The sequence below is a fragment of the Pogona vitticeps genome, chromosome 3, assembly GCF_051106095.1.
Source record: "Pogona vitticeps strain Pit_001003342236 chromosome 3, PviZW2.1, whole genome shotgun sequence".
NCBI classification, from domain to species: Eukaryota; Metazoa; Chordata; class Lepidosauria; order Squamata; family Agamidae; genus Pogona; species Pogona vitticeps.
In genome coordinates, this window is record NC_135785.1 from 71,217,838 (window position 1) to 71,245,445 (window position 27,608).

Consider the following 27,608-nt stretch of genomic DNA (forward strand, 5'->3'; position numbering starts at 1 on the left):
ATAGTGGGCCCGTGATCAATAAACAGGCCCCTGGGGGAGGTCATCAGGAGTTTTGGAGTTTGTGTCACCAATATGCGGATGATACCCAGCTCTATCTGCCCTTCCAACATTCTGCAGAGGATGCTGTCTCATCCTTTGAGTGTTGCCTGGATGCCATGCTGGGGTGGATGAGGGATAATAAACTGAGTTTGAACCCAGACAAGACGGAGATCTTGTGGGTGGGTGCCCCAGTGTTTGTGGATTGGGTGCCTCACTCTCCATTGTGGGGGCTACTCTTTCTGCTAAGGATGAGATTCGCAGCTACAGAGTACTATAGGACTCAGCACTGTCAATGGAGCCTCAGATAGTTTCTGTGGTCTTCCATCTCAGATGGATTGCCTAGCTGCATCCCTACCTTGACACTGGGTCCCTCACCATGCTGGTTCATGCACCAGTAGCTTTGAGAATAGACTGCTGTAATGCTCTCTACTTGGTGTTCCCCATCTTATGCAAACTTCAGCAGTGGCATCAAGAAACATCAACACATTTCTCCAAGCTTGGCCACCTTGCACTGGTTACCCATCCTTTTCCGTGTCAGCTTCAAGGTGATGATGTTAATTTATAAAGCCCTAAATGGCTTGGGACCTCGATACCTGACAACATGTCTCCTCCTGATGAGATCTGCCAGCCCCATACGATCTTCTCAGGCTGAGCGGTTGAGAGTATTGAGCCCGAAAGAGAGAACCAGAAACTGGGCCTTCTCAGTGGTGGCTCCGCAGCTTTGGAACAACCTGCTGCCTGAAACCCACCTGGCCCCTTCACTGGAAATTTTTAAGTGACTGTTAAAAACATGGCTTTTTCAACAGGCCTTCCTGGACTTTACAACACCTCGATTGCAATATCCTATTACAGTGATTGGTCCCAACATTTATACTATCAGTCCCGCTATCTTGCTGTATATTATTTTATATTACTTTAATTATTGTTTTAAGTTGTTTGTTGTTTTATCTTTATTTTGATTTTATACTATTATGTTTATTGTTTGGAACTGTGTATGTTTAATATGTAAATTTCCCAGAACTACCCAGTAGCCAGATTGGCAGTATAGAAGCCAAATAAATAAATAATTAAACTACATTGATCTAATCTAGAGACATGAATTACTAGCATAATTATTACTTTTTAATTCAAGCCATTGTCAGTGACTATCTTTTCAATCCTTCTCCACTGTATGTCTCATGAAAATAAGCAGAATCATCCCCAACTATTTCACACTGAGATGTGATTTCTCTTGGCACTTATCCTTGGTGCTGTTTATACTTACTGTAGCATTTTCAGACAAGTACCATTCTGGAATTGGTATATGATGATTTGGGACTTTCTTCAGACCTCTCCTGCGATCCTCAGCATCCCAGAGTAGCGTATTTAAGTCAGGGAAATTATTGTTGATATCAATGCCATCTTGTGTCCATCGTCCTAAAGACCAGCCTCCTAATTCTGAACCCTGTAATGCAGTTATCAAAATATTTGGCACATTATTTTACAGTTGCCATCATTAAAGAGAGACTGTGGTGTCAAGCTTCCACCAGAATCCCATTTCAGCTTCAACTGGATTCTGCTGCTCTATCAGAGGAATCGGGACTTCCTCCCACTCCTCCAGGTAAGACAGGTTTTTCAAGCACACCAAGGCCTCAACTTCATCCCCCACATTTTGTTGGCAGTTGCATAAAAGTTTTGTGGAAGTACACTGCTGGCTTTTATTAAACCTGGCTTTTATTAAAAGCCAAATGCCTACAGATATATTTCAACTGCAGAGTTTTCAATACCTTGGCAAAAAAGAAAATTTTCTCAAAATCTCCCATTCCTCCAAAGGGAAATCGTGCATGTCTTCCTGAAAATATGGACTGGATCCAATCTGTTACCAAGTTTTAGTCTAGCTTTATTCACCGGAACATGATAACTATCATGAGAGGGTCAAAATGAGGTTAAAATGACTTCTCCACCACGGTGAAATGACAACAGCATATCTGTCAAATTAATTGAACTAGGAAGTGTTTAGAGAATTGTGAATACTATGTATGATTTTCCAAGCACAGCACAGCTCCTCTCATAAACACTGTACTGTATTTAAGAGCTCTCTGTTTCTTTGTGTGTTTTTTCAAATATTTCATTGAGCCACCTTCATATTTTTATTCATCTGAACAAAAACCACCAATATAAATTAAATTAGGTAAGGAGGGAAGACATACATTTTTCTCAGGTACTGTGTAATTAATACTGCAATATTTTTTCAAATTTTCATTATCATTCAAGCAATAATTTAATTACAGAGTTTAGAAGTAATAACATTACCTATACTACTTTTTGAGATAAAGATACATAGGCATCTTATTTTTGCAAATTAATGGAACAAATAATAACATCATTACTTGTGTGTGTGGTCAATGATGTTTACTTTTACTTTTAAAACACTCTTTCAGTGGACTTTGGAGACCTTAGCTGAAATCCAGTAGTAATTCACAACTAGAGTATGCCTACTGAATCAATGACACAAAGGAGGTATGCCACCAAAGTTAGTGGTAACTCAGTGGGCCCACTCTACTTTTGACACTACTGGATTTTAAACACATTCATTAAAATATACTTTTGGTTGTTTTTTTTAAAATGAGAAGTAAGGCATGAACAACACATTTTTTTTCTTCTTTTTGCCTCTCTCTTCTGATGGAAGCTTGACATCATCATGACTATTCTGAGTTTAGCAGTGGCAGCTCTAAACCATAACATTACATTGTGTCAATTTAGTAGCAAAGGTTTTTTAACCAATAAGGTTTACTTCCTCTTTATCAATGATGATGTTGTCCTTTGAAGAAGTAGATGTTTCTCCAAAGATGTTGTCAAAGTACAAACTGAATAGCAGTGGCAAGACTATACAGTGGTGCCCCGAATAGCGACGTTAATCCGTTCCAGGATTAATGTCGCTATCCGGAAACATCGCTATGCGGGGGGGGGGAACCCCACAGGAATGCATTAAACTCACCGGTAAGCGAAGATTCCCCCATCCGGCCGCCATTTTCGCTGGCTGGTAAATGAGGAATCTGGGCGAAAACACAGCGGGTGGCCATTTTGCCATCTTCTCTGATCCAGCCACTCCCCCTCCCCACCTTACAGCTGATCCGCGCCGCTCTTAGAAGCTTGCCCAGGCTTGCCCAGCAGGTAAATAGGCAGTGAAAATGCACTGGGGAAGCCTCTGAAAGTGGTGCTTTGCCAGGGTGGGGTGGATGGGGGTGGGGGGGGTGGCAGGGGCAGGCCCACCACCACCCCTGCCACCCCGCGCCCCCCGCGGCAAAGCAGGGCTTTCAGAGGTGCATTTCCCTGCTGAAAAAGCCCCAGGAAGCTTCTGAAAGTGGTGCTTTGCTGGGGTGGGTGGGGGTGGGTGGGGATGTGGCAGGGGCAGGCCCACCACCCCCTGCCCCCAGAGCCCCCCTCGCACCGCTTTCAGAAGCCTCCTGGGGCTTTTTCAGCAGTGAAAATGCACCTCTGAAAGCCGTGCTTTGCCACGGGGGGCGCGGGGTGGCAGGGGTGGTGGGGGGTGGCGGGCCTGCCCCTGCCACACCCCCACCCCCACCCACACTGGCAAAGCGCCGCTTTCAGAGGCTTCCCCAGTGCATTTCCACTGCCTATTTACCTGCTGGGCAAGCTTCTAAGAGCGGCTGGGATCAGCTGTAAGGCGGGGAGGTGGAGGGGCTGGAGCGGAGAAGATGGCTCCCAGCTCTTTTCTGGGACAATCGCCTCCCCCCCTCATCGCAAATGCCCCATTTTCGCACAGCTGATGGGGGGCCTTTGCTAAGATCCCTGGCCCCGCCGATCAGCTGTGCAAAAATGGGGCGTTTGCAATGATGGGGGTGGAAGCCATCATCGTAAAGCGATTTTTCCCTATAGGGAACATCGCAATGCAATTGCTTTTGCGATCGCAAAATCCACATCGCTATGCGGATTCGTCGTTAAATGGGGCACCCGTTAAGCGAGGCACCACTGTATCACTTTGTGGAACTCTTCATATCTCTATGTTTTCTAACATTCACTGGAGATTTTGGTTGCCATAAATAAGGCTCGTTAATTATACAAATATCTCTTGAATCAAGGTCTTTATTTAAAAATAGGTCCATCAATGTTCCATGCTGGACTCTGCCAGAAGGCTTTTTCATAGTAAAGTATATTCATGTCATGGCATCTTGTCTCAACACACACAAGAGCAAAACTGTACTTCCTTACTTCCAAAACATCATCTGAATCTAAACTGCATGTAAATTCTGCATGGGTATTATTTTGAAGAAAGCCTTGTGTAAATGAATGATTAAATGTGTTGGCCAGAATCCTACTACCAATGTATGCTTGCAAAAAGCAAATTGTGTTAAGTTTTGCCAGCAAATTGCCAGTAATTACCAAGGTGCTAGTGCTGTTCCTGGCCATTTGCCAATCACACAATTGGGTGCACACTCAGGAACAAACCAGAATGTCATTAATTGAGTAGCAACCTGCTGCCAAGACCTACACAATTTTCCTTATGCAAAATGGTGCCCAGACAATAAGATTCTGGCCACCATTTTGTGGTTGCTAAAAGTTTAACGCTTTTAGCAAAGTGTTAAAATGGGGCTTTATACAGAAAATAGTATTAGCCCCATTTTCAGATTTATTCCTCTTCCATAGTTGGAAAAGATTCACTAAAACAACTATGCCATCTTCTTCTTTACGTTTAATCTTTCTGCAAAATAATCCCTTTTGTCTTGGAGAAGCTATTGGGGGGCCACAAGATGTAGTACGAATATTTAATATCCAAAATTCACCACTAGTGAAAAATATATTTCCACTCATGTTTGCCTACTGTAGTCTATGACTGGAGGTTGTTAATTGAATAAGGATAAAAAAAAGTAAAAGTGAATACTATTCTGCCATTACCATTTAGAATGAAACAATGTAACTGAACTAAAAGGAAAGCAAAAAGATGCCCCAACGAAATAAACCATGGTTGTTTATATACTGTACACCTTCAGCTATTAAGTTAATTACAGTGTAAAAGAAATAAATTCAATATAACTTAACAGCAAACATTTATGAGAAGCTTCTTTCCTATTTCTCCTGATCACTCTTTTAAATTGCACAAAGTGCCTCTCAAGCAATTTGGCTTTAAAGAAATATTGGTGTGTTGATTACGATGGCAAGTGAATTAGGGGTAAGTGAATTACTGGAAGAAAGGCAAGCCAGGTCAGTAACAGCAATGTGGAATTAGCACTGAAACAAAACCAGAATACTTACATTGTGAAATCTGGATTTTGCTATCAAAGCCTTACCTCAAAATATGACATTAGAAATTTGGAATTAAAATTAGGCGTGAAAATTGCACATTCTGATTCACTGCATTTGACTAACAGATATCTAACGGCTCTTCTGTCTTCTTTGTTATGATTATGATTATGATTAAAAAACACCAGGCACAGTCAAAATTATAAAAACATTGGGGTTAATAATAATAATAATAATTCTAATAATAATTCTAATAATAATAATAATTCTAATTCTAATAATAATAATAATAATAATGATGATGATGATGATGATGATGATGATGATGATGATGATGATGATGATGATGATGATGATGATGATGATGATGTACCATCAAGTCAATTCTGACATATGGTGACCCTTCTCAGAGTTTCTCAGGTAGAGAATACTCAGAAGTGGTTTACCATTCCCTTCTTCTGGGGATGCACTGGGTCTGTGTAGCTTGCCCAAGGCCACACAAGCTAGCTCTTCTTGCTGGAGGCGCAATGGGGAACCAATCTCTCAACTCCTGGCTACACAGCCAGATACTTAATCACTGAGCTATCCAGCCAGCTTATTGTGTCTTAGACTTAGAAGCTGTCAAATACAGTTGCTGTGGTATGCCACCAGCACTTTAAACCTATTCAGACATGTCTAAGTAGGGGTGTGAATGTTAAAGCCTCTTGCTCTTACTGAGAGGCTGAGGGGGTGGGGAAGGGACCTTCTTTCTTTCTCACAGTAAGAACTGTAAAGCTACACAAGATTTTTTTGAAAAGAAATCCTGCATGACTTCTTGGAGGTTTTATGGTCATTTCTTGGCTGGCAGAAACACTAGTTTGCACAGCATTATAATTCCTGTGCTAAATGAAATCCTTCCTGCACTGCATTCCCTAGAAAGAGCACTGAGATGTGGAGAAGTTGGCAGTTTCTTACATAAGGAAGACAGGTTAAAAATATGTAATAAATGGAAATCCAATTTTGCCGAAATCCCAGAAAATCTGATTATGCACTGAGAAGTCCTGGTGAGTAATTTTGGCATGGTGAAAGTTGGAAAACTGTTAAGAATGAGACTTTTCCTAGTATACTTCACATTCCTATCATTAAGAGTGTTTACTCAATATACAGCATGGGAAACAGCCTACTCTAGTCCCACCTCCTTTCACCATTGCTTTATTCACACATGAAGCAATGTCTCTCAAGATTCCTCTCATTTATCTGTGAAGATTCTCCACAGGAACCAGACTCCTAATCCTCCTGTGTTTGGCTTGCATGGAGAGCCTGAACACACAAAAAAGACCCTCTCCTGTTCCATCACTTTACACGTGAACAAGGTAGTAGTGGAAGGGGTCAGTTGCCGCATTCCCCTCCTCACACGAGTAAGCACATTTAAGAATATCTGAATATGAAGTCACTATAGCTATATGTAGTCTATGCAGCTATAGTAAAATATATTTAATGCTCACTTTGAGGTACTGCTAAATCCACTGGGTTTTTTTGTTCTGCAACCTGCATGGAAGGATTTATTGCATACACAGTCTCACTACTTTAACCACTTGAGCAAGGAGGAATACATTAACACTTTGCAAGCAGAAGGACCCACGGTTCATGCAACACAACAATCTCTGGATCATGCAACCATGAGCTAGAGATGAGCAGAGTGCGCTGGGCAATTATGCCCATGTAGTAGTTAGTTGCACCCCATATTTGGCAGCAGGATATTGCCCATTATATTAGAATTTGCCAGAGGTTGACTTTTTCTGCGTCGTCTTTGAATGCTAACCTTTGGTGATGAGTATGAATTTTCAGAGAAAACTCAGAAAATATTTGTTACTAAGACAGTGTTTTTCTTCATCCTTTGGAAGAAAATTCAGCTATATATAAAGGTGAATAAAATTATGCAGTAGGAGAAGACGACTAAAAGAGAAATGGTTGGAAAGATCCCAACAAAGGTACACTGATCCACTTAATCACTACCATTAACATGAATGATTCCCTTACGTCACTGATATTTATATAAATGAATCTTAATGTCCAAATTTATTCCTGATTAAACATAAAAGTTTAAACTGCATCCATCCACATTAATCTGTTATCCTTTCCTCCTACGTCCTTTTCCTTGCTCTTTCTGCCCTTGTTACCATTTGTCATTATTATCTTATGTATGGGCTTCTATTATTACCGGTCGAGATGGTGTAAAATCAGTGGAATGCAGTTCAAAAACATTTGCTTCGTATCACTGCTCATATGCTGAGTTGACAGAGAATCAGACTGCTCTAATGCCAGAGTTTTCAGTGGCTGTTTTGAACCCCCCAGGTCTTATTTTTTAAAAAATATCTCTTTTTTTTTTTTTTTTTTTTTTTTAACTTCTGGAAGCCTCCTGGAGCTGTGGTTTCAGTGTAAACCTCACGGCTTGCATTTTACAAAGGGTTTTTTTTTTTTTGCCCCCAGGTGCATTGTATTGTCAGGGTGGTGCTGCTGCTTGCCATGAGTCCTGGCAATGAGTTCTGGAGATGGAATTTTGGTTCCTCAAACTCCAGAACTTCTCCATTCCTAGTGCAAGCAAATGATTTCTTATTGTTATTTCTTCCAGTAGACTTTGGCAGATGTGTCATTAGTGAGGGACCGGAGCAGCCACTACTATGAAAATAGGTTGAGTATAAACAAGAATATAAGAGAAATGCTTTCTTTCTCTCATATTGTGTCACAGATAGTTAACATAGGCATACAGTAAATATAAAAGCTGACACAACTTCGTAGAGGAATTAATACACAGACCTGCTGAAACTATTGATAAATGAGTAGGAGGACGATGTGCATAGTTTAGTTTAGGGTTTGTTTTGTTTTTAAAGACTACTGAAGAAAACTACTGAACGATATCCATATATCCTGCATTGTGTAAGGAGATACAGGTAGCTGTTCACAATAAAGAAATAAGGCTTTCCCCAAAACTCTTCACATCTCCAATTGATCCTACATTCTTTCTCTTGTACATATTCACACACTACACAAAACTTTGCCAGACAATTTGTATTGAAGCTTTGTGAGAGAAGTCCATGAGACAACCCTGTGGTTTTTTGTTTGTTTGTTTGTTTGTGTTTTTTTTGCCATGCTCATTTTGACAATGAACCTAATTCAAGAATTTTAATTCATCCTATGAATCCATTTGGAACTTATATTCTCCCCTTGCATTCCCAACAAGCTACGAGGTACTGACAGGTGATGGAGAGGAACTTGTACTTCTTAAGTTATAATTTCAGGCAAAGCAGCTCACAATATTTGACTGGCCTTTAACCAACCCAGACACTGTGACTGCCAGGATCATAAGTCTTTACTGGTTCCTGTCCTTGACCTCAAACAGAAGAATTAATTTTGTTGTATTTCAAACAAAAAAAAGCAAAAAAGGAAAGCATGCTGCTTATATGCCGCCCCATAGCACTTAAAGCACACCCTGGGCAATTTACAAGTTAATTGTGCAAGCTACACATTGCAACCCCCATGAGTTACCTAGGTACTCATTTTACTCACCTCAGAAGGATAGAAGGCTGAGTCAACCTGGAGCCAGCTACCTGGGGTTGTGAGCACAGTTTTGGCTGCAGTACAGCAGATTAACCACTGCGCCGCGAGGCTGCATTACAAATTTGAATTTGAGCTAAAATCACTGACTGTTGTTTGTGGCAAAATGGCAACCCTCCTTACCACTTCATAGGCCTTCTCATATCCGTCTGGGTTGACAGAAGGAAGCAGATGTATTCGGGTATCTTCAACAAGACGTACAATGCGTGGATTTCCAGCCAAATATTCCTGGCACATAAACTGCATCAATAAAAGCAGTAGCTCACGTCCAAGCACTTCATTCCCATGAGCCCCTGCCATGTACCGAAATTCCGGCTCACCTATTTAAAAACAAAGAAGAATGTGATCAAACAAGCACATTGAAAAGTGCATACAAAAGAGGCAATGGGAATAATTTATTCTGGTACTGAAGCAAGATGGTACTGAATACATTCTATTTTCCAGTGGGTTATCCATACCATGTGACAGAACTGGGCAACCAAAGGTAGAAGAAAGCCACTTGTATGGCTTTCACACATAGTAAATCATACAACATACTGTCCCAAGTATCTTCTCCCATGAACTGACAAATATGGGGCTTGGGTCTTTCACTCTGCCACTAAAAGCCATTTAGTTCCAGGGCAGTGGTGAAAATGAAATCTGCCACAATATTCAGTTCCATACTATATACATATTGCCTAAACAATATAGTTTCCAGGCAAGTGGAATCATATGTTACTTCCATGATTCTAAGGAAGAACTGCACTAATTTCTACCCAGGAGTCAAACATAGGTACTGATAATGCTTTTCAGATTCTTGGCATGTCTGTGTGCCTGCAACCAAACAAGACGTGGCATTATTTATGTCATTAGTTCAAGATGGCTTGGGAACATGCTGTAGGAAGAGGTATTTCTGATGTGTTTTATCTTTTTTTTTTCACATCAAAGTTTTGATCCGAGTCCTTCACCCAATGCATGCTATTTGCAGTGGGAGTAAACCTTTGTTTGACAGAAATATAAAGAAGATTCCCTAATACACTAGAATAATGAGTAGAACTGTCTTCTACATCTTGTTATCTGTTCTCTAAATTATTTAATCTTCAGCAACAAGTTTATTACTAGTAGCTACTGAATATTTTTCAATATTAAAGTTTGTTCCCTTTTTTAGTATTTGCTAAAGAGGAATACCTGCTTAGCATCAAGTAACTGAAACCCACTCTTCGGATGGCATCTATTCATACTAATATTCTGTTTCTCTGATTAGAAAAAATATCATCAGAATTCCTCTCACACATATTCAGCATCATGACTACTGTAGGCATATGCCTTGACTATGAATTCCTCTAGACAAGTAGAATGTTAAAAATATGTGATTAACTTCACCCCAGATGGGTCCTTAGTTTATCAGAATATAATTCTAACCAACTTCGTGTTCTCCGGGGTTGTCCGATATTTCGACAGCATAGAGCTTTAGCCCTTGGTAACTTTTCCCGATATTATAAATCCTTGTGATATTTGGACACATTTCATTCACCACTTTCATCAGCTGCAAAAAAGAAAGAAAGATTCATATACAATAACAGATTGAAACATAAATGAAGCCTTGCTTCATCCCACGACACCATGTTCTGTATCCTTACTGCATACATGAGGAAAGTAAACATAGCTAAGATTAGGGATGTGCACCATATTTGAGTGTGCACCCTAAGACAAACTGAATCAGGACTAATTGTGTGTCACTAAACAAAGTAAAGAGTCTATGGACAAAGTAAAGAGTCTAGTGGCACTCACAGAACAGAGAGGCAACCCCACAGATCCTTGGTGCTAAATCCAGCATACAACAGGCTGGGCATGATGGCTTCAGTGCAGCCATCATTTCATATCACCACCAATGCACAGGGCTTCTCCCTTCGAAACCTCTTAACACAGGAATTATAGCAGACTCCAGAAGTCTTCAAATGCAGCAGTTATTTATTTGGAACTTAGAAGAGTACCTTTTCTGGAACACTAGAATCTCCCAGCCAGTGTGGGAGAAGCAATATACATATAGAAACCTGTGTCCCCCAGCTTCCCAAAATGAGAGAAAGCAAGGTAAGTGAAGAAGACTGCTTCTCCCTCTCCTGTCAATTCTCAATTAGTTCAATGACACAAATGACAGCAAGAAGAACAAAACCATTCTGAGGGACAAAGGCTTGGTGTGTGCAGAATGATTGGCTTTGGGAGGTGACCAATGCCTGAATGTGACCAGCACTGGCCCTTCAGCCCAGTGTCCATTTTCTATTTTTTATCTGCCCCATATTTGTATTATCAGACCAGTCCTGAAATTACAACCCCTGTTTCCCTTATCATTTGGACATAAGCAAGTCTACATGGTTTTCTTGAACACAGCATCTTTTCTTGTTTCATCTTTGTCATTGGAAAGAGGCATTTGTGCAATCCACTCTTTTGTGATGTTTTTTAAGAAGGCCTGTCATGTTCAGAGTGACATTTCTAGGAAATAATGTAAATCAGAAAGTATATCTATCCACATGGAGACAAAAAAAAATCCAAGGAAGAGAAGCATTTCCCCCTTATCCAAAGTGATAATTCCAAGAATGTCATCATCTGCCATGGAATGATCTGCTGTGACAGCTGTGCCTTCCCTTGGAGAAGTCTGACCTGGCCTTGGAGACACATGCCTTAATCATCTCCTTTTGGATTACTACAGCAGATTGCCTTGGAAAATGTTCAGAATGGGTTGGCTTGTTGACAGAGCTAGTTACAATAGCTTTCTTGCTAACGGTCTGCTTCTGGGGACAATTCAGAGTTCTGGATATGTCCTATAAAGTTCTATACAGCTGGGTTCAGGCTGTCTAATAAATGATGTCTTCTTCTATGCCAAGGTCAAAATCATTAGGAGATACCTTTCTTCCTGTCCCACCACTCTCACAACACTATTTGATGAGGGAGGGCCTTCTCAGTGGCTGCTCCCAGTATATGCCACTGCCTTCTGGTGGAGGCCTGCTGGACCCTCCCTGCTGTGCTGATAGCAGGCAAATATATTTTTATTTAAGCAGGCCACTAATTGGCTAATTAGAAAGAACCATTTAAGAATGAGGTGTTATACATTTTTCTCTTCTTCCTTTAAAAAATGGTTTAAAAGCAATATTGATTTATGCTTGTTTCATTTATTTAACAGTGTCTTAATTCTGCCAATTTTGGTTGGCTTTGTAGGGTTTTTTTTACATTTTTTAAAAGTTTGTGTTGTAAGCCGCCTCAGGTCCTGCAAAGGAGAAAGGTAGGATATAATTTGATTAAATAGTAAACAAGGGAAGAGGAAGTGTTTTGAAATAACATGCAAATTGAACTCAGATGTTTCAATACCAAACAACAAAAGTAAAGATAATGGTTCCCCTTGACAATTAAGACCAGTTGTGTCTGAATCTAGGGGGCGGTCCTCATCCCCATTGGCAAGCTGAAGAGCTGGTGTTTGTCCATACACATTTTCCATGGTCACATGGCTGGCATGACTAGACACGGAACACTGTTACCTTCCCACTGAGTTGGTACCTATTCATCTTACTCGAATTTACTTGCTTTCAAACTGCTAGGTTGACAGGAGCTTGGACAAGCAACGGGAGCTCAACCCATCATTTGGATTCAAACTGCTGACCTTTCAACCCAGTGGCTCAGTGGTTTCACCTGCAGCACCACCCACATCCCTGTCAAATAATATCAGGGCTTTAAAAAAACAACAACAAATTAACATGAAAAGATGACTAGTAGGGAATTTAAATCAATAACCTGAGAAAGAAGGCATCATAAATTGGCCCTGCACCACTACAGTCTCTTGAAAAACTGGAATGGATTTAGATTTGCCCTGAAAACCCCTCTGCAGTCTTAGGCACTGTGTGAATTGAGACCATACCTAATAGGCTATTGCGGGGAATTTATGCAGGGTTTTTTTTGCCAGAATATTAATAGAAGAAATAATTGCTTCACAGAACTCATAATAATTGTCTATTAGCAAATTTACTCTGGCCATGATTTATAATCCCTTTGGTTGTTAATAGCTGTGACTGCATATTAGCAGAGGCAGCTCTGTTTCTGCAAACATAAGCACAAATATAGTGTGTGTCGAGGGTAGTGACGAGGAGTCAACATTCCACATTAACTACTTTATATCTTGCAGCTTTTGGAACATAAGGAACATAAGAAATATTTCCTTTTTTTCTTCACAGAAAGCTTAGTATCATTTTTACAAGCAAAAATAACAGATAATAGTAAATTTGTATTTTAAAAATAGGTATTTCTTTGGTTTTGTATCAGAAAAAAAATGAGTAAACAGAGACCATCATACTTTGGGCACGTTATGAGAAGACAAAACTCACTGGACAAGAAAGTAACCCTCGGAAAAATTGAACACAGCAGGAAAATAGGAAGACCAACATGAGCTTGACCCAATACAGGAATTCACAGTCTTAAGTTTGCAAGACCTGACCAGGGCTGTTAACAGGACCTTTTGGAGAGTACTAGTTCATAAGATCGCTATAAGTCAGAAACAGCTTGATACCACATAACAACAATAGTGCCTTCTGAGAATACGATGGAGTAGAACTATAAAAATCTGAAAATATATCTGCTAAAGAAAGAGTAGTTACAATGAACATTTGGACTTAAAAACTATATTCATAGTGAGCATGCAATGGTGGAAGCAGTGGGTAATGAGGATCATCGTGTCAAACACTGGTGTGATAACATAATGAAAATAAGAAGTACAGTAAATTGAAGTCAATTATCTGAACTTTAAAATTCAAAGCAGCACTAAGTTTGTACATGGGTGCCCATTGTTAATACTCAGTTGGATTCCATATCACATGCAAGCCTATACATCTACAATTTTACGTTTGTGTTCATGGCATACATGCAACAGCTATGAGAGGCCATATGTGTCCATGACATACACAGAAAAGGTGTGAGGGGCCTACACAATGTGCATTATGTCAAGACAGTGCACCCCGCTTCCAGCTCAGGTGTAGGTAAACATATAAGAAAACCTTAAAAAGCCCTAAACTACCTAAGTAGGGTTTGCATATCTGGAAGACAAGGTGTCAATCCAAAAGCCTTGGGAGATTCCACACCTCCTGCTGAGAACAAGAAAGAGGGCTGTTGTTTGCATTTAGGATTTTCTTGTTTTGCTGAAAATTCTTTTGCCTCATAAAATGAAATGTTTACACACAGTGAAGAGAAAAGGGCTGCCTGATTAGGAGAAAGAGCCCAGTAACCAAATCTGGAACTGTCAAGTTCTCAAATGTACCTAAATGTAAGCAGTGGCCCTCCCAATTTTGCACAGTTAATTTGTACATCTTGCTGTGTGTTCTTTTTTGCTCAAAAAAAATAATGAGGACAATTCAAGAAGAATTGGAAATCTTAGTTCCCATAAGCAAACAGAGCATTGTGATCATTCCTCGACCTTACCTGGACAAGGACAAGGCAAGTAATGCCTACAATACAGACATTTCTTTACAGTTTGCTTATGAAACTTTTAAGAAGGTAGATATGTGTAGAGGTATTGACAGTGAAAAAACAACTAAATTTGGCTGAATGCCCAATTTCAATAATGCTTTCAAATACCTCAGTGATCAAAGAAGCAAACAGTATGAGGGGCTGTAAGCAAGAATTTAGCTCTTCACTGACCAGTTATAGCTACTGCAACTGTAGAATTGCATTTTTAAAATTCCTTACATAAGACCAGAGGAAATCATTTTCTCCTGCTTTCAGCTATTAGTCTTCCCCAAATATATCTCAAACCTGACCAACCTGTCTTTGCACAATTAGGATCTAAAATGCTTTTAACGTTATTGTTCTTGACACTAATTATGCCAATCGAGTTTCTACTCATCTACTCTGTCTGCTGGAAATATAGGCCATGAAATCTCTTGTGAGCACAGTATGTGACTCAGTACACAATTGCTCAATAAAAAATGAATGATGACTCATTCAGTATAGACATGCCAAAGATTCAGCACAGTCAAAAATGATTCACATTCTTCGTGTCCAAACATATTATCCTTACATAGTTGAACAATAAGATACCAAAGAAATATCTTTAGCACACTCCACACCTACACTCATTGTGATATAAATCTAGACATTTTTGTTCTGTGCTGGAAGGTAAAGGAATGTAATTATAGCTGATAGGTCTAAACTTAGACAGACACGGATTAATCTTCATGTGAATCTTGGTCATTTGTGTGGCATGAGCTTTCTGTTGCCACTCACGACATCTGTCAGTTCAGGCTGAAGTATTGTTTGTATCCAGAGCAGGACAAAATTACAGCTGTAGAACTGTAAGATGGGAAGTATTCCAAAGGTCATATAAAATAGTTCATACATCAGTCCATACCACACCACACATCAGTTTTAAATGCTTAGTAGTATAATGCACCTGAAGCAGAGAAACAGGGGAAAATCTGTCTACTGGTTCAGGTCATTGTGTTTGTTTACCCATGACTCTGTTTCATCCTCAAACATCTCTCAGACTACTGGCCATCCTGGGTGGGGGATCCTGGGAATCCTCCTGCCAAAATAACATGTCCATGCTCTAACTTAAAAGACATCTGGTGCATATTTAAGGCATATTTTCCCTTTAAAGTATGAATTTATAAATGAACCACAAGCTGTATCAGAATATCAGGGAGTCGTGAAATCTGGTTGATGACTAAGTTCAAGCTCACACTTCGGTGCTGCAGATCAGATCAAGATGCATTAAAATTTGTACAGATTAAATTATTCAAGAGAGTATAAAGAGTGGGAAAGAAAGAAAACGTAAGTCTGAGATGGGGGTGCTTATGGGTAAATTTGACTTGAATAGCCCAGCACTACCCAAGGCCACACTACAGCACATAACATGTCAGGACAAATATGTTGCAGGCATAAATCCTAGGAAAAGGAAGAGTTTAGCAAACAAATTCACAAATGTATTTTCTCTAACCATGTAATCGGACAGATTTTGGTGGATAAAATACTCTTGCTGTCATTTTTCTATCAGAACTTTTGTCAGAGAGTGATATTTTACTCTTATGCTCTCAGATTACCTTTGACATTTGTGTTAAAGGAGAAAATTGTGGCAGCAGTTGCTTTTCATATCTCTGCAACAATGTGACATGATAAACTATAGTACCAGCTGAAATTCTTTCTTTTATTTTAAGGATGCAAGAATAATCACCAACTTTCTCCTCCTCAGTGACACATCAAGCTAAGCCATCAACTACTAAAAATAGCAAAAAGATCTGCTTTAAAAAAAAAAGCATTAGCAGCAGTGGCAAAACCATGTATGTATAGTTTTCTATTGTATTTTCTAAATGTGCAGAAGAAATATTGCACTTATAGCTAAGGACGGTTTTATGTAATTTTCTTCCACAAAATACAGCCTTTCTTTGCACAAAAGATACATTTGAAAAACATTTTGTAAAAAAATAATCTTGAAATGCAACAAAACCCCTCATAATTTTGCCTAGTTAGTAGTAATTTTTCATTCCTTCCTGTGAGATAAGCAAAGATTTATTTTCCTCATCTACATTATTACTAAAAATAGAAGATGCATATGCTGCGGGTGTGGTTGTCGCATACACAGTGGGTTAAATTCTTACTTAGTCACACCAGAGGGTAGTAAAGTTTGTCTCTTTAACCTTAGTCCCATTAATTTCATTGTGCTTGCTCTATTGAGGAGTCTTTTAGAGAGACAGAGAAAAAAGAGAACTAATGTGGTTGAATATAAGAAAATCAAACAAAGAACTTTAGGAGCTAAATATTCAAGGCCCTTTAGCCACCACTGATATAACTCCCAGTTTCAGATGCAACAGGTTAAGATTTTTATGAATCAGTGGATGTATGCAGTCCCCATATGAGGATGCATTTACAAAGTCATTTCTGTGATTATAGAATGTCATATTGCAGTGCTAATGATCCCTTGTTGCAAAGATCAAAATCTACACATATATCCTCAGCCGATATTCTGTTCTTTGTTTCCTACCTGCCTCATTTCTTTGTAGTTGTGGTGCTTAAAATCAAGGTTGTCTGTTGTGGTCATTTCATTTCTTCTGTGGTAATAATTATTTGGGTCTGCGGTTCAAAGGAAATAGCAAAAGAAACACATTGGTCAGAGTTATATAAGATAATTTGGAAAAAAAATCATTAAAACTCATTGGAAACGTATGAAGAAATATATATTATGTAGCCTTTAAAACTGGTTAAATTATTTTAAATAATGCTTTTATTTGTTGTTGTTATCCTGGTGCATCATTTGGGAATCCTAGTGGGCAGAACAATGAGAAATATTTTTATAACACTTTTTTTAAAATGGGGTGTACGAAGCAGGCATTCACCAGGCATTGTAATGAGCTGGTTATCCTGTTCCTTCCTGTCTCCTGTAACTTCTACCAGATTCATAACTAGCAATGCAACTGGCACCATGTTCCACCCATTCCACTCTCATTAATGGGTGTGAGCCAGCCCCATGATGAGATGAATGTGGTGCCTCAAAATAAAGTTTATACTTAAAAAAAAAAGAAATTGAATAGGAAGAGGAATGTAATTGCATATTTTTCTAATACTTGCCAGTAAATTCACTTTTAGTTTTAGAGCACTCTAAATTTTGGTTTCCTATGGCAAAACCCCATTTCCTTCACCCAAGTTATGCATCTAGCTTTTATTCCCAATATACAAAACAGCTGAGTCAAAAACAAGTCAGTTTCCTTTCCCTCTCCCAAACCAATTAATGTGAACCCTGCACACAAAAGGACTCATATATGACTTGATCAGGATCCATGGGCATTAGCAGGATGAAAATCCAAATACATATTAATTTAGCTATTGATTCCCCCTATTTATATCTGTCAAAGCATTCAAAGTGTTTTACACTTCACAATATTTAAAAGGAGTGCCAATGTTATAAAGCACAAGAAAAACAATTACATTTAGAGGTAGTAGCAGCTGAAGTAAATTGCTATTGATGGTGAAGCTAAACTGAATGTTTGGTGCAGTCAAACCCTATTTAGGATTTCCAAATGGCTACAGCATACAAGTAAGGAGAGGAAGTGCACTGGCCCTTCAAGAGCTTGGAACTTCAGCCTAAAAATTAAGTTATTGTCGTTAGATATGGGACACAACATAAATGTGTTCTTGTTACAATTTAAACATTAATTTTGTTAATTAAATCATTGTTTTGAAAATAGGGTGAAGTTGCTGACCTCAGTAGCACATTTACTGCTTCTGTCTTCAAAAGTGTTCTTATGGCCACTTAGAATACCTCTCCTCAGTCACTTTGGAATTAGTCTATTTTTCCAAATAGACTACAAATCCTGCAATAAAGTTTTTATCTAGGGAAGTTGTTTCCAACTGAAATGAAAGTATTTTGGCTGGGGTCTTTTTGTGCCCTTACACAGTGTCTCTTTTCTCCACTCATGGAGAAAGAGACAATCTTGTACATCAACAAGAATAATTCTATGCAGAACCAATAATTTCTTTGACCATTTTCAAATTTGAGAATTGGTTTCAAAACTTTTTTGCATTTCTGTAATGCATGTCTACCTGATCTATTTTTACAACAATTTACTTAATATAAAGTTTTTTTAAAAAAAAAATCCATCACAAATAATGCAGACGTTTGAACTATCCACAAATTTATGCATTCTTGGGCTTTAAAAAAAACCTAAATTAGATTATGTTCAAATTTCTACAGATAACAGTGTTTCAGTTCACATACTCAACTGAACAGCAAAATGAGGTGAGCTGATATTAAATTGTCAAGCAAATGAATCCCTAACCTATCCCTAAATTTTAAAAAATTCTGAAAACTAAATCAAATGAATTTTGGAAAGCAAACATATCAGTGCCATTCCACAAAAAAAGGGCAAATGTTAGTCAATCCTGCTTGATCTGGAAGCAGGAAGAGTTTGAGATAAAGGGAAAACTGGAAGTCCTCCTGTGCTGGACACACAATAAATGTTTGGGGACTTCTTTTCATTAGAGCAGAACAGGACTTTTATATTTTGCATTATTGAATGTAATTTACTTTAGGAAATATTAAGTATGTGGAATCAACAGACCTGGCACTCAGGGTCCATAAGGCAAAGACCATGCTTGCAGATCTTTGTGCCAGTTGCTGATAATTCAAATGGCCAGACAAAATCAGCACAAATATTTTTCAGTAGAATGTATGTCATCAAAATGTTCTCAATCACTTCTTGCAGGCTTTTAAAAAAAGGATTTTGTGGTCATCCTTTTCCATTTCCATGTGTTGAGCTTTAAAAAAAACCCCAAACATAATATTTGTACTATGTTACATTATCTTAGCTTGTTGTAATCTGAATAGGAACTGGTTGTGGTTAGGTAGACTCAAATTATAATAAATCAACCAATCAAGTCCAGAATTTAAGTACTGAGGATAAAGAAGAGTTGAGCCAGGACTGATGTATCCAGTTTATCAAGCATTATTGCTGTCAGAATCACTTCTCCCTAAAGAGAAAATGATATTGGGTGAGGAGTCACTGTAGGGGCAAGCAACCATGACTTTTACTCTTGAGACAGGTCCTTAAACCTCAGAAGTGCATAGTCCTTGCCTTATGAACAAGCTCGACCTAAAATAGAACCTCTTGCCTACTTACAAGGCAATCAACCATTGACTGAGTGCTTCCTTAGACAGCACAACAGACTAGCTAGGTAGGACCCCTATGGATAATAGCAATTAGTAACCTTTCCAATCTCCACTGGATGTAGGTGCAATCCTGCTGTTGAAGAGCCAAGCCCTTTGTTGAAGAATAATTGTTTTATTAAGAAAATGAAGTAGTTCCATTAAAATACAGTTGTAGCTTTAAACGATTAAGCATAACCATATCCAAGCGGTTACCATGATTCAAATAAGATTACTATTCCTAGATTAAAATAATAAAAGCTAAACTAAGTTATCATTTTGGCAGCATTCTACATCTTAGCATTCTAGAGAAGCTGGCCGAATCTGTCTGCCCTCTCTTTCAAAAAGACAAACCTCTCCTCTTCTCACATTCCACAACACGAACACATCAACATACATGAAACAACCATTTTTCTACATGTCTCTGGACCACCTTCTTTCTGACACTTCCAAGCTGTTAACCAATTAGGATCATGAGGGCGTAACACAGTTCACCACCCCTGTGTCAGATGAGATTCTGCAGGTGTCTTATCTCATCCCAGTTACTGTAAGAGGAATGTGGTTTTTGGTCTTCTCCTCAAACCTTGTTCCTTATCTTGGTGCCAGGTAGAGCAAACATGGAACAACAATCTCATTAGAACATTTTTGCAGTTTAAATCCAAACTATACAAAACCTAACAGACTCCATCTTTGTCTGACTACAAGTCCCATTTTCCTTCTAATTCCTGACAATTGCTATGTATCCACCTTTGGTGTCAATGAGAAAGTGTAGCAGTCAAAGAGGCAGGCAGCCATCTTCTGATTTTCCCATTCCTTACACAGGTCAACTAAGTTACCCCATTCTCTTAGGGAGATCATAACATTCCCAAGATCATCCAGCAGTCAGCCCATTGTTCAAAGAAGATTAGAATCTCGACTCTTATCTGCTAGGTCAGGAAGCATCTAAAAACAAACAATAATTACCATTCTCTGAAAAAAGGCTACTCCGTAAGGTGCAGAGCTCCCGAAGCAGGGACTCTTTGCCTGCCGGCTCAGAAATGGCGAGCACAGGCTGATTATGTCAGTGCCGAGGGAGGGGGTGAGCAAGCTAGCCTTCACAAGGCTGAGCCTCCCTGCTTCAGCCTCTCTTCTGCCATTGATCGCACGGGGAGAACTGTATACAGTGGTGCCTCGCTTGACAAGGATAATCCGTTCCAACAAAATCGCTGTAGAACGAAATCGTCGTCAAGCGAAAGTAAAAAACACATTGAAATGCATTGAAAACCAGTTCAGTGCATTCCAATGGGCGAAATACCTCAGCGTCCAGCGAAGATCCTCCATAGGGCGGCCATTTTCCAGTGCCTGTATAGCAAGGAATCCATCCTAAAACACAGCGGGGAGCCATTTTGCACAGCGGGTGGCCATTTTGAAAACCCGACAATCAGCTTTTTTGATCGTTGTTAAGCGAAAAATCGGTTCCTGAAGCAGGGAACCGATCATTGTTAAACGAAAAAAACCCATACAAACATTGTAATCATCAAGCAGGGCACCACTGTACACAGATACACACATGCACACACAGGCCTTTTCTATCTTCCTGCTCTGTTAGTGCCTGCTGAATTTCTCTCTTTCTGCTCTATCAAAAGTATATTGATATCTCTTTACTGCTAGGATTGTGAAGGCTCTCCCAGCCACTCAGTTGATTAACTGCCTGCATTTAGCTAACACAATGATTTATTGAGAAGTTTTTTAAAAAATTAGTTCCATTCTGATAACGTTCAGGGCCTATTACATATAGATGTTTTATTAACCCTGATGTGCCAAGACAGGACATGTCAGCTTACAGCTTCATGTTCTGTTGCAGAATCTATTCAGAAACAGACCTTCAATATCAGTGTCCTGTGCTATTGTCATCTACAGACTTGTAACCAATTTCTTCAAATTTCAGCCACTTGCCGTGCATGATAATTAGAGGAGGGAGTGACTACTGCAAAAAAATAAGGACTTTTGCTTTTTGCCACTGGGATTCTTTTTTGTACCAGCCAATGCAACCTATAGAGACAGAATATGGTTGTGCTGTTTTTGAAAGCATGACTTTGCAGCTTTGGTTGTCAGTAGGTTGGATCCATTTCTGGAAAATCAAGATGCCTTCCCTTGTAGGGAGCCTGTATTTATCATTTGGGCCAAGAAATACAAGTGGTACAGGAAACCTTAACCCTGACCCAACTATTAATACATTGAATTCTCATTGGGATTTGGAAATATTACACAACTAACACAGCACTGGACTGTTTTTCAGTCATCATTTTTTGGTGTTAAATCTTGAAGAATAATACAGAAGACTAGTTAAGTGTTATGAAAAATGTCTCCAACGTGCTACCCAAATCAAAGGAGGCACACAGAAAGCTTGTGGCTAGACACAGAAGTGGTGATAACTCATTCAGTATCTATACCTATAGGAATGTATCTGGGAACCTTCCTATACTGTAGATACTTCATTCTCATTCTCTCTCTCTCTCTCTCTCTCTGTGTGTGTGTGTGTGTGTGTGTGGCCTTTCTCCCCTTATGGCAGTGCTTTCCAACCCAGGTGTTCCTGGACAGGAAATCCCCAAAGCCTTCCCCACTAGCTCTGCTCACCAGGGTTTCTGAGAATTGCAGTCTAAGAACACAAACTTGGGTAACCCAACATGGCCCACATTCAGCTAAAACTATGCAATCATCATAGTTAAAAGCAGCAAAAGAAAATTACTAAATTAAACGTCACACAAAATTAATCCCACCATTGCAAACAATAATTTTTTAAAAAATCTAAAATGTTATACCCAGTCTGATTCTAAAATGTAGCTCTGACCTGGGAGAGGACAGCCAAGGATTTCCAGTCTCAAGCATATGCTTCCTTCTTCATACCATGTCCGAGGGTTGATCCGAATGTATCGTGCCACTAGAGGTACTGGCAGCTCATTGAGAACTGGGATCTCCTTTTCACTGTTGCCTTCAAAAATCTATTTGAACACATAAGTAGTTGGCATCATTAGTAACAACACCTGAAACAAGTCAAAAGTCAAAAGATGGCATTAGATCATAGTTTAGGAAGAAGAAACTAGGAATACAGTATAATCAGGAGTATATATTCTGTAGCATCCATGCGGCATTATTTGATTCTTCTGAGGCACGGTGAACAAACAGGAGCAGACTTCAGATAGAGAAACTACCCTTCCTACTACTTGGCTTTTTTTTTTTTTTTAGGTAGCATATTACTTACTTCAGTTGTTAAACTAAACCTGAGCCAACACAGGGCCCCAGCTGTGTTTGTGGCTTTTAATGAAATATCACATTACAAAGTGTTAGAGAAGTTGAAAAGGCAAAGTCTTGAAATAGTTTCACAAGATTATAGCTGTACTTTCAGCTACAGAGCAATCACTGAAATCGTAACTTGCTAACAGTAGACTTTTAGGGGATTATATTGTCAGATGTGTTGCATGCAACTGACCCCATGTATGATTTCTTCCTGCAGTACTCTTAATAAAAGTAAACACAATCAGCCAGATATTAATTTTCTCTCTATATTACAAATTTTTATTATTTGTAACATATATGTGCTCATACGATCACAAATTTATATTTGTAGGAACAGCAGCCCAGAAGCGTTTTAGGCTGAATATCAGGGAAAACTTCTTAACTGTTAGAGCAGTATGATAATTGAACCAATTACCTCAGGAGGTGCTGAGTGCTCCAAGGCTAGGGGCATTCAAGAGACAACCATCTGTCAGATCTGATTTGATTTGGATTCCTACATTGAGCAGGCCCTTTCCGACTCAATTCTATGATTCTTATGCATAGGGCACTCATATGTAGCCACTGAGTCACAACCATGTTCCTGATCGCAGGCTGACATAACAAATTTGTGGTTTTTCTTGAACTCCTGTGCTGAGCATGGTTCTGAGGTCTGAAAAGCCACTTCTACTCATGAGCAGTTGTGTATGTATTCGAACAACATATATATGGTCCAGATTAGGGTAGCAAATCTTCACTTATTTCATTCTTGCAAGGGAGAACAAAAATGATTTTTTTAAAAAAAAAACCTTCACTATATAGTGAGAGAAAGGTCTTTGTTCCACATTTGGGGAAGCTTTTTGTAGAAAAATTCACAGAAATAGATTGTGCAAAATATTGCATTTTGTGCAAAATACAAGGTTTTTACTGCTAGTGCAGTTTTTGCATGAAACACAAGAGGGTTTTTTCATAAAAACAATTAGGAGTTTTTGGCAAAGCTGCTGATTTTGCAGGAGGAAGGAAGTCACTATTTTTTTTCATTTTGGTCTCCTTTCTCATCTTTTTCAAGGATGTGAAAAACTACAAGTATTCAATGCATCTGTAATCATGAGATCCTGGGTGTCTTAGCTATGTGGAGCTCAACATGCAAGCAACTGCTTAGTGACATATTTTCCTATTCAGACCTCTATACTCAGTACCTGCATAGGGGTTTTTTTGGCACAATTGTCTATTCTGGTACATTGAACAGTGATGGAAGTTATGTGCTGCCACCTTACAAAAAAGTTTGCAGACGTTTTGCATGCAGCAGGGCTGCTAGCTGAGTTTACTTTGGAGCAGTGTCTGAGTTTCACAAAGAAGAAGGAATGATATGTAAGTGGAATGGGAAAACTCTAGAGAACCAGGGATCATCCCTGTATCTTGGAGTGCCACACCCACTTCTGTGCCTCCACACATAAATGTAGAGTACTTTCCTTTATTTTTTTTAACTAAAAAGAATTGTTGCTCCCTTTTCTAGCAAAATAATAATAATGAAGTGGGCTGCAGGCTGCAGAGTGCATCAAAACATTGCAAAATCACCTTCACCCCTATTGGAGGGGGCTTTTAATACATATAAAACTATTTTTAAAAAGCAAATTAGGGGGCATTTGAGTGCCTTGGGAGGCTGAAGAGCCTCATGCAGTCTCCAAACTACACTTTACCAACTCCTGATCTATAGTGAGTATATAACTGTTTTTCAGATACACAAATCCCATTGCCAAAAATGGGTTGTTACTATGATCTAATTTTTGCCATTATCTATAATTTAAAGATACATTTATCCATAATTTACCAAAACATATCCATAATTTACCATAATGCATTACCATTCCTGGAGCCTGGGGCTTTGGAGATCTGTAAATAGTTCAGGACAGACAGAGGCAGCCGGGGTTTCAGGATGGAATCAAGTAAACTGTGAGCAGGCCAACTTAACATCCATGCAAGGCATAGCTGAGACCAAGCAAACTAGTCAGTGTGAGTCACTTTGTAGTGATGGATGGGACTCTGTCCGGCCCCTTGTGTCACCTGAACCCTACTGAGCTGAGAGCTGCAGTACTACTTCCAGCCACCTTTGCTGATAAGGCTGCTTACTTTTGTGTCACTGTGACACAAAATTAGCTTAGAAACATTACGCTTTTGACTACAACTCCCAGACTGATTAAGGGGGTTGAGGAATGGCAATCGACTCCAAAATCTCAAGTTTGAGACCTTTGTTTCCTTGCAGCTACAATGGAAGTGCTGATCCCTGCCTTAAAGTCATTGTAGGCCTAAGTAGTTGCTTTTGAGGAATCCAACAGTGTGTGTTTGTGTGCATGTAATGTCTAAACTAACTCCAGCTTTTTTGTGTGTTGTATCCAAATTGGTCTCTCAGCTTCTTCAGCCAATAAACCCTTCTCCTCTCCACACTTCTTTTCCTACGCATTCTGCTTTACGTGATCAACTATAAGAATCTGTGTTTTGTGTTTCTCATTACATGACCAAAATAGTCTAGTTTCCTGCATTTTATGTGTTCTGTCATTTCACATTATATTTTCTATTACTAACCATGTCTCCCGAGCCATTTTTGACAGTGATCCATGCATGACTATCGTTGCTCACCATAACTTTGTAAGATGTTACCCAGTCACTCCTAGAAAGAAGAGGGGAGGATAGTATCATTTTAAGAAAATTATGCATGCATAAGTCAAATAAACTGCAATTTGCACAAATTGTATCACAACTTGGCAAGGAAAAACTATATAAAATTTGTGTTTAGCAGGAAATACAAGAAAGTGTTAAGTACCTTAAGTATAATGTCAAAACATTAAGTAGCTTAATGGTGGTCCTTAAGAGTTGTTTAAATATAACTGAATGGAGAAATGACATTTGAAGAACTCACATTGACCCCCATTAGGATTTATTTTTGTAATCCCCAAGGGTTGTATGGTATAGTGATTAGAGTAACAGACTAGGATTCAAGAGATCTGGATTCAAATCCCTGCGCAAGCTGTGGAAACCTATTGGAGAAGGGCACTAGTAAAACCACTCCTTAACTATCTCACTTACCTAGAAAGCCCTATTAAGGTTGCTATAAATCAGGTCAGACTTGATGGCACATAACATAACATGGTCTGAAAACAACAGGCAATGGCCACTGCACTATGTTTGACCTTTTGCATTTCCTGTGCACTCCTCTTCATGGGTGTGTATCAATGTGTATCTGCTCACACTATGCTCCACGAATTTGAAGAAGGCTGCAATAAAGGAGTTAATACTAAATAAAACTTGTTAGTCTTCAAAGGATCACAAGACTCTTGGTTGGTTTTGCTGCAATAAAGAAGTATAAAATTCAATCTTCCACATGAGTATAAGAGAATTTTTAAGCCTCATACAATATAATGTTTTTTAAAAATCCATTCTATATTCTATTAAAAGCCAACAGAGTCCAAGAGCATTCTGGTTCCAAGAGCAGGTGGCATTGTGTGAGACTAAACTTGATGGAACAGATTTTGTTCACTAATTTGCAGTGTTTTAATACAGACATAAAGACATAGACTTTTCCATCTTTCCCAATGTCAAACTTCAAGCTCATGGCTAAGTTACACAAGATTCTGAGCTTCTATGTGGAAGGTGATATCACATTTTCCCTCCAGGAATGAAAATGTTTCTAAAGCCTCTTGCCTGAGCAATCAAACTTGCAAATACAGTCCATATTTACCTCCTTATGGCCAATCACACTAGTTTCCAAAATGTGGAGGTAAGAAACGCTCCTGCTAGGACATTCAAATATCTTTTATCACTTCAGAGAACTCTGTGCCTAAAAATGGGGCTGATTGTCTCATCTAGTTTGACCTCCAGTCAAAACCATCTATATAAATGGAAGTTCTATCAATCTGTCACAACAGTTACTGATGTTACATCCTATTTACGAAAACATTTGCTGGCACCCAAATAATTTCCCCAGAGTAAATTTAAGAAACTGCTGCATTACTTGACAGGAATTTTGGATTCTCTTCCACTCCTACTTGGTCTACAATAATGTCAAAGTACTAGCAAGTTTTTGTTTTATTTTGTTTTTTCCAGTAGTAGTAGTAGCACAATGTTAAACAGATGGTCTGGTCTGTCATTACTCCTCTGCAGCATAACAGTAAACTCCTACATATCCAAAAGAGGATTATTGAACCAAAAATGTATTTGATAACCAAGGCTCCACTACACATGCAATGAAAGCTGGGATAATTCATTATGAGTGCAGGCCTGGGGTCCCAGAGACGTTGTCCTCTTAAGGGGAATAGGATTTTGTGGCTCTCACTTCTCACAACTATTATGCAGCCACACTATCAGAAGCATCCTAAGAGTCGAAAGATGTGGTGCTGCCATTGGCCCTTTGCTTTGGGTGTCTTGGGAAGAATATACAAAAAGGGGATGAGCTGGAGATATACTGCATAATATTAGATAACGGACAGACGACGTGAGTGCACAAGATTCCCTATCTGCTCCAGAACCCATGAACCCAGCAGGGCTCAGGATTCTAGTGGTTCCTTCACTACAAAGGATAACAAGAAACAAATACTTCAAGTTCTTTAATGGGATAGGGAAAATGAAACCTGGCTGGGTATGACTTGGCTTAAGCTGACCTGATTTCTTATTTTTATTCTGGTTTTTCTTCCTTTCTGCGCATATAAAGCATCTTACAAAGTTGAAAGCAATCAATCAAGTAAGGGGGAAAAAAGCATGCAATCAGCACAAAAACAATCATTTAGCAGTGCAATCTTCAGTGAGGCTTGGTGAAGGAAAGAAACAGATATACCGT

The 27,608-nt window shown here is 39.1% G+C and overlaps 1 protein-coding gene across 1 annotated transcript in view; it reads right to left on the minus strand.

Moving 5' to 3' along the window:
• Window positions 1–27,608, minus strand: part of CPXM2 (carboxypeptidase X, M14 family member 2) — a 119,433-nt gene that overhangs the window by 34,481 nt on the left and 57,344 nt on the right. Inside the window, exons 5-10 of the mRNA XM_072995429.2 lie at window positions 25,361–25,445; window positions 22,356–22,506; window positions 16,868–16,956; window positions 10,276–10,399; window positions 8,998–9,194; window positions 1,304–1,483 (exon numbers count right to left, since the gene is read on the minus strand). Coding sequence (XP_072851530.2) covers window positions 1,304–1,483; window positions 8,998–9,194; window positions 10,276–10,399; window positions 16,868–16,956; window positions 22,356–22,506; window positions 25,361–25,445 — 826 coding nt within the window. The remainder of the gene's footprint in view (window positions 1–1,303; window positions 1,484–8,997; window positions 9,195–10,275; window positions 10,400–16,867; window positions 16,957–22,355; window positions 22,507–25,360; window positions 25,446–27,608) is intronic.